The following is a 6,000-nucleotide window of genomic DNA, read 5'->3' as shown; positions in this document are numbered from 1 at the left end:
TTTCCACAGCGTTCACATATCTTACTTTAAGAAATTCCTGCACTGAACTTTACTTCTTGACTGCGCTGCTTTCCACTGCCCTTTTACCTCCATTGATATACAATCAGGAATAATTTTAATTGTCTTTTTTCTAGTACTCAATTATTTTTCACTTCTTGCAGCACAACAACTATACTAAGCATTATAGGTTTCTTGAATTTCTAAAGCAAGTATTTCTGTGCTCCTTCAAAGTCTGTTTTGAAGCCAGAGACTTTTGTACTTGCTTGTCATGGTATTTTTAAAGCCAATTATTACACATTTCTGCCCGTACTAAAGCAAATCCCCTGTTGACTTCAAAAATTTCGCCTGAGTGAGGTCTTCGAGATTTGGCTCACTGTCCAGTTTGACCTAAATGCTCATAAACTTAATTAAACCTGGGTCATTTATGATTAAACCCTTAATAGCCCCAAACTAGTAAGAATGTTTTCTTTCTGACTTTTTTGGCATAATTACTTCTTTTCTTCACATTGCAAAACCAACATCACTATCATAAAACCAGATATTGTAGCAAACTAACTAAAACAGTCTCTATAATATAGTCTTAAATTGCTCTTTCATCTTTTAGTACAACCTTTCCCCACTTTAGAAGAGACTGTGGTGAGAGTAATAGAACACATGCGGGTTTTTTTATATAATTACTCGTTATATGCCTGCATAGAATATTGTAATTATCCCACATCCAGCAATAAGAACTTCAGTTCAGGGTTGCAGAGATCTTAAGCACTTAAAATGCAACCTAGACAGAACACAGATGTTGCATACAACACACTATACGCAAACCCCAGCACTCTGCAGTAGCTAACCATTTCACCTCCGTGACTGAGAGGCCGCACCATTTATCCTAGGTCTATAGGACCTATAAAAAGTCTGCTGAAGATACGAACTGGACAGTTTCAAAACCTAGTGCAGGGGCTATGAACCAGCTATTCTGCTCACAGCTAACCCCATAATCCTTTCTCTTCAGGTCTAACAGTAAGAAATACCACATACTCTGTTGATAACAGTAACAGTATCAGAAGGAGAATTGAAAAAGGCTTAGAATATTATGCTGTAAACCCTCAGCTAGCATATGTATTTGTTCCTACAGTGAAGATGGTCACAAAGGCTTAGACCTTTAAGGATTTTTAGACACCACTTCTTAGGAAATGGGCACTTAAACAGTACCTGGGGATCTCTAAATACCTATCAGATTCTAAGTCTTAGCACCTTTTTTTTCTGTGCCTGCCAAAGAGAGCATATATTTTCACTTCCAGAAGGAATGCATCTGCTGCATTCTATGGATGCAGACGGCTGTATCTCTTGTGGCTACACACCTGCAGGTTCACATTTGAAAATGGGTTTGCTAATGGGTTTGCTAAGGGGAAGTTATTTAATCTAAACTAACAGCTCAGTAAAGAATCCAAAGAATTTCTAGCAACATCAAAGAACATACTTTGATCTACATGGCTTTACTCTGAGCCTAACTTGGATGCTGTTTTCAAATAAACATCTACACCTGCAATTAAGGAAGAAAAATCAGGATTCCCTTCAGATTTATTTTGTTAAAACCATTCTACCTTCTTTTCTGCTTTCTAGTGCTGTCAGTAGGCCAGTCAAATAATTGAGCATTTAGTAAAAGGGAAAACCAAAATAATTTCTCTATCTCGTGTCATGCAGATGAGGTGTTTCCAAAGGTTCCTGACTAAGGGAACTCAAACTGAAGGTATCCGAGGTGCTTCCACATTTCAGAGCTGTCATTCTGAGTTTGATTTAAGCCTCAAGGAAGGGTGTAAGTTACTGCATTAGATATGATGTCATCGAAGTAGTTTTCACATCGTTTTTTATTCTAAGATGACAATGGACTTTCTGATTTTCATTTAGGAGAAAAATCCAATAAGCTTTGTCAAGTATAGGAAATGATGGAAAGACAGATGAAATCAAACCATTCTGTTGCACCAGTGAATGTAGCTGGTCTACTTCCAGGGGAAACTGAAGATACATGAAGCTCTACAGTAGGTTTTCTCACAGTAAAATATTACTGTAAAACTGACTTTAAAAACTCAATACATCCCTCATTCTTTATTAAATGCTCCTTAATTTTAATGAAATGAGAGGTCTGAAAAGAACTTCTTGCTGCACTACACAGTGTCATTAAGGGGCAAACCAACTCTACAGAAGAGCAAGGTTCTTGGAAGAGATCTGTGATGAAAAGACAACTATGCAGTGTCTCCTTCTGGTCAAGATACTTCCTAACTCTCCTCAGCTCTGCTGGATACTAAAGAGTATGTTTTCTTTTTGGTATCATTCCTGTGCAAGATTAAGTCAATTTCATGATCAATAGTTTTATCCAAATGGTGTTCCCTTTCAATACACATGGAAAAAGGTGTATCAAACAAAACTAGATATAGAAAAGCATGATAGACTTACTGTGCTCCACTCTGTATGAAACCACTTAGATCCACAGGGTTTGAGGTAGCAGGATTGCTGGCTGGGAGGTTTTTCCAAATATGAACATTCATAGGGGTTCAAAACGTCAAAATTACCTTCAGTTTTCCTAACACAAATGACTTCTCTCTGTTGAGTTCCACTGCCACATTCAGTAGAGCACTGTATCAGAGAACAAAAAGAAGTGGTGGCATTTGTTATTCTACTTATGTCCTTCAACTTGTTTCCAAAGTAACATGTTTCTCCACGTTATTTGTTTCTGAAATAAAACAACACACACATACACACACATATACTTGTATTTTAAATTACTATTCAAACAGGAAAATTTGTAAAGTTTTGCTTATTTCCTATTCCTGGACACATACCTAGACACTGACATCCAAATTCACTTCCTTACTTTCATATGCCTTTCCTCTGTAATGAACTTAATTATATCTTTCCTTCCACCACTGGCATATGTATGACTTGAAAAGAAAGGAAAAGGGTAAAGTATTCCTTAATTTCCTGCAATAGAGTTTTTATCTCTCAGAACCATAATAATAGCCTAGAAAAACCTTGGGTTATTAGTATTACTATTTGTATATAGTACTAACGTAGTAGCCAGCAATCACAGGGACAAGAAAATGCTGAAGGATACAGTAATGATTTAATTCATCAAGTGACTACTGCTTGTAAGTGTCAGGTATTACATATTTAATTTTTAATCTTAAAAATGGTTACAGCAGTTAAAACTGGACTTCCGTGATTTTTTGTTCCACATGGTACCACAGATTCAAAACACATTTCTAATTATTTTTATGAAGAAGACGACATATGACTAAAAGTGTGCTTTTGGAGAAAACTAGAAGTGTAGTTTTACCTGTAGCTACAGAAAGAAACTGGTATTTATTCTTATAATAAAAAGAAAAGCATAACTTACTTTCTCCATAAACAGTGTTATTGCTTCTTGTTGAAGCAGGATTGTATGCACTGCACTGAAACTTTGAGGGTTATAAGGTTAGAGCACAGTTTTGCAGCTTTACAAATCACCACATTCTGTGTGGTTTTTAGAAAATGCCTTGATCTGACAGGGTGTTCTTTTTATGTTTGCAAGTATCTATGTGATGCAGTGTTGGTTCCAGTTCTGAAAAGCAAATTTGACTCACATGGACTCTTACTGCCCATTGAAAGGTTAAATACACACACAATACTGTTCCTGGCACTTGTAAAAAGGTTTTTAGAAGATAATTCCAGCAACATATTGGTTTCTATGTTGCATAAAGAACTATGCTTTTCAAAGGCTTTTTCTAGCCTAAACCAATTGAATGTTATTAAAAGTGGGGATTTTGTTTATATTTTGGGTGGAATTTATGATCCCTTTACCAGATACCCACAAAAAAACTTTAATTGAATGAAGAACCTTGAGATTAATGCACCCAAATAAATTCGACAGGAAATAACATAACTGCACGTTCTTTAATACTGAACATCTCTGTCACTGCTCTCCAAAAGACAGTGTCTTAACATTCAGCCTTAGCTCTACTGGAGCATAATATGGAAGGTCATCCGCCAGTGCTCCCTCTTGCTCTGGTCTGCTGACTGTCTGCTTTCATTTTGGTGTTTAGAAGTCGGGATTTGGCCAGAAGAATAAACGTCAGACACTTCTTTCAGATAACCATGTAAAGAAAGAAGGTGAAATAGCTTAAAAGAACATGAAATTGTAAAGGACAGAAACTTTCTTATTCAGAACAGAATGGGGAGAGTTAGGATGGCCCTGCTGAATGCATCTCTGTGGTAGCAAGAATGGATACCAAATTACTATTCACCTGCATGGAGTGGTGTAAGTAAGAAGGCCCAGATTTTACCTGTCATCAGAACTGCAGCTAAGTATGTTTTAAATCTGAATTCGTTATTACTCTTATACAATACAAAGAATTATCACTTACACATGAAAGCATTAGCATAATAGTAGCCCTATAATCTCCATCTCAGCTGTACCAGTTTAATTTCCAACTCCTTATCACCTGGAAGGATCTTGGAATCTGAAACGCAGTGATTTGACAGCACAGCCAAGAGACTTTTCTGTAACAACTCGATGAAGTGCTGGTACCAGCAGGCCAAAAGGCTCTCTAGGCTGTATGAGAGCCTATGCAAAGGGATGCAAATGTCTGGGCACCAGCTGACAGCTTCTGAAATGCCTTTGTTCCTGACAGCAGAAATGTTTATTTAGAACAAGAAGGACTACTGAGATGTGGATCCATGGAAGAATTTACCTTGAGCAAAGAGCATCAGGATACAGGCCACTAACCAAATTTTGTTCTTTTCACTTAGCATCACGAATTTCAGCACAATACTAAAGCTAACTTTTGGGTTTAGCCATTGATTTTTGTCTTATTTATCTTTTGGAAATTCCCTGTAGAGATATATATCCCTGCAGGTGTGCATGATCACAAAGGCTCTACTTTACGAGGTTCCAATCTGTTGCTTTAGCATTCACCTGAATATGCTAAGCAGCTTTCTGTTATCTTTCATTTTATAAATACACTGGGTCAGTAGATGAGAAATAAAAGTGAAGGTACAGAGGAAGAGAAGAATAAAATGTTATTTTCATCGAAGTAAAAAAACAGCAGGTGCTGAAAAGTACTGAACATCAATTCAGCGAAATACAGAAAGAAAAAAATCCGAATATTCCACAGACATGGAGAAATACCTTATGGCACACATCTTCATTGCACAAAAATACTTTTTTTTTTTTTTAAATAAAATACCAGCAGAAAACAAATACATATGTTAGATACAGAGCTTACCTGTGTCCAGCCTCCAGCAAACCACTCCGCTTTACCAGCACAGGGCCCATTAGTACAGGGAGTTGTGTCAGAGGGTCTGTTATTGCCACAGCCTTCCAGAGGCAAACTGCTGACGTGGTTTGTCATACAAACCACTGAACGCGTACGGACTCCGTCACCACATTCTGCAGAACACTGGGGAGTGAAAGACAGAACACGTTCACTAGTCTGTCCTGCAGACCGCACAATGAAATGAGGAGAAGCAACAATCACGGAATGTAAATGAATTTATGCAAGTCAATTATTATTACTTGTAATTCAGCTGTAGCAAAATCATCTTACAGTTTCATACTTCTGATACACAAGTAGTACCTGTCCTTTACAGTTACAAATGAACAAATTGAAGGATTAGGGAAGAAATAAATATATTTTTATAGCTTTTTATTAGCTTTCTGACTTTTCCTTCCTTCTTCCTGTCTGAAAATTCTTTCAGTTTTCATTTTATTCATCTTTTTGCATACCAGTTAATAGATCTGAGAAAGGATAATTTCAATAAGCAGCTTTTCAGACAGCAGTCTTATTTCAGCCTTTGAATTCTTCTATGAGTTTCTCCTCCAACCATTCAAGCTGTCAGCCAGGTGAACTCTTACACCTGTTGAAAGGATGAGGCTAGGAAGATTCTGAGGGCTGTGGCATTGGCAGTAAAATGACTGCATAGCACATCCTGGAACTTTCCTATATAATGAGGTGACAGAGTATGAGAGCCCAA

General features: G+C 37.1%; 1 protein-coding gene across 2 annotated transcripts in view; it reads right to left on the bottom strand.

The window, feature by feature from the left end:
- THSD4 (thrombospondin type 1 domain containing 4) overlaps positions 1 to 6,000 on the bottom strand; it is a 304,440-nt gene that overhangs the window by 2,098 nt on the left and 296,342 nt on the right. For both annotated transcript variants that reach the window (XM_009643970.2, XM_009643971.2), the window contains 2 exons: positions 5,253 to 5,426; positions 2,446 to 2,625 (listed from right to left, as the gene is read on the bottom strand). In XM_009643970.2, coding sequence (XP_009642265.1) covers positions 2,446 to 2,625; positions 5,253 to 5,426 — 354 coding nt within the window. The remainder of the gene's footprint in view (positions 1 to 2,445; positions 2,626 to 5,252; positions 5,427 to 6,000) is intronic.

Source organism: Egretta garzetta, unplaced genomic scaffold (assembly GCF_000687185.1).
Source record: "Egretta garzetta isolate BGI_Z169 unplaced genomic scaffold, ASM68718v1 scaffold287, whole genome shotgun sequence".
NCBI lineage: Eukaryota > Metazoa > Chordata > Aves > Pelecaniformes > Ardeidae > Egretta > Egretta garzetta.
This window is presented reverse-complemented; position numbering and strand designations above follow the sequence as displayed.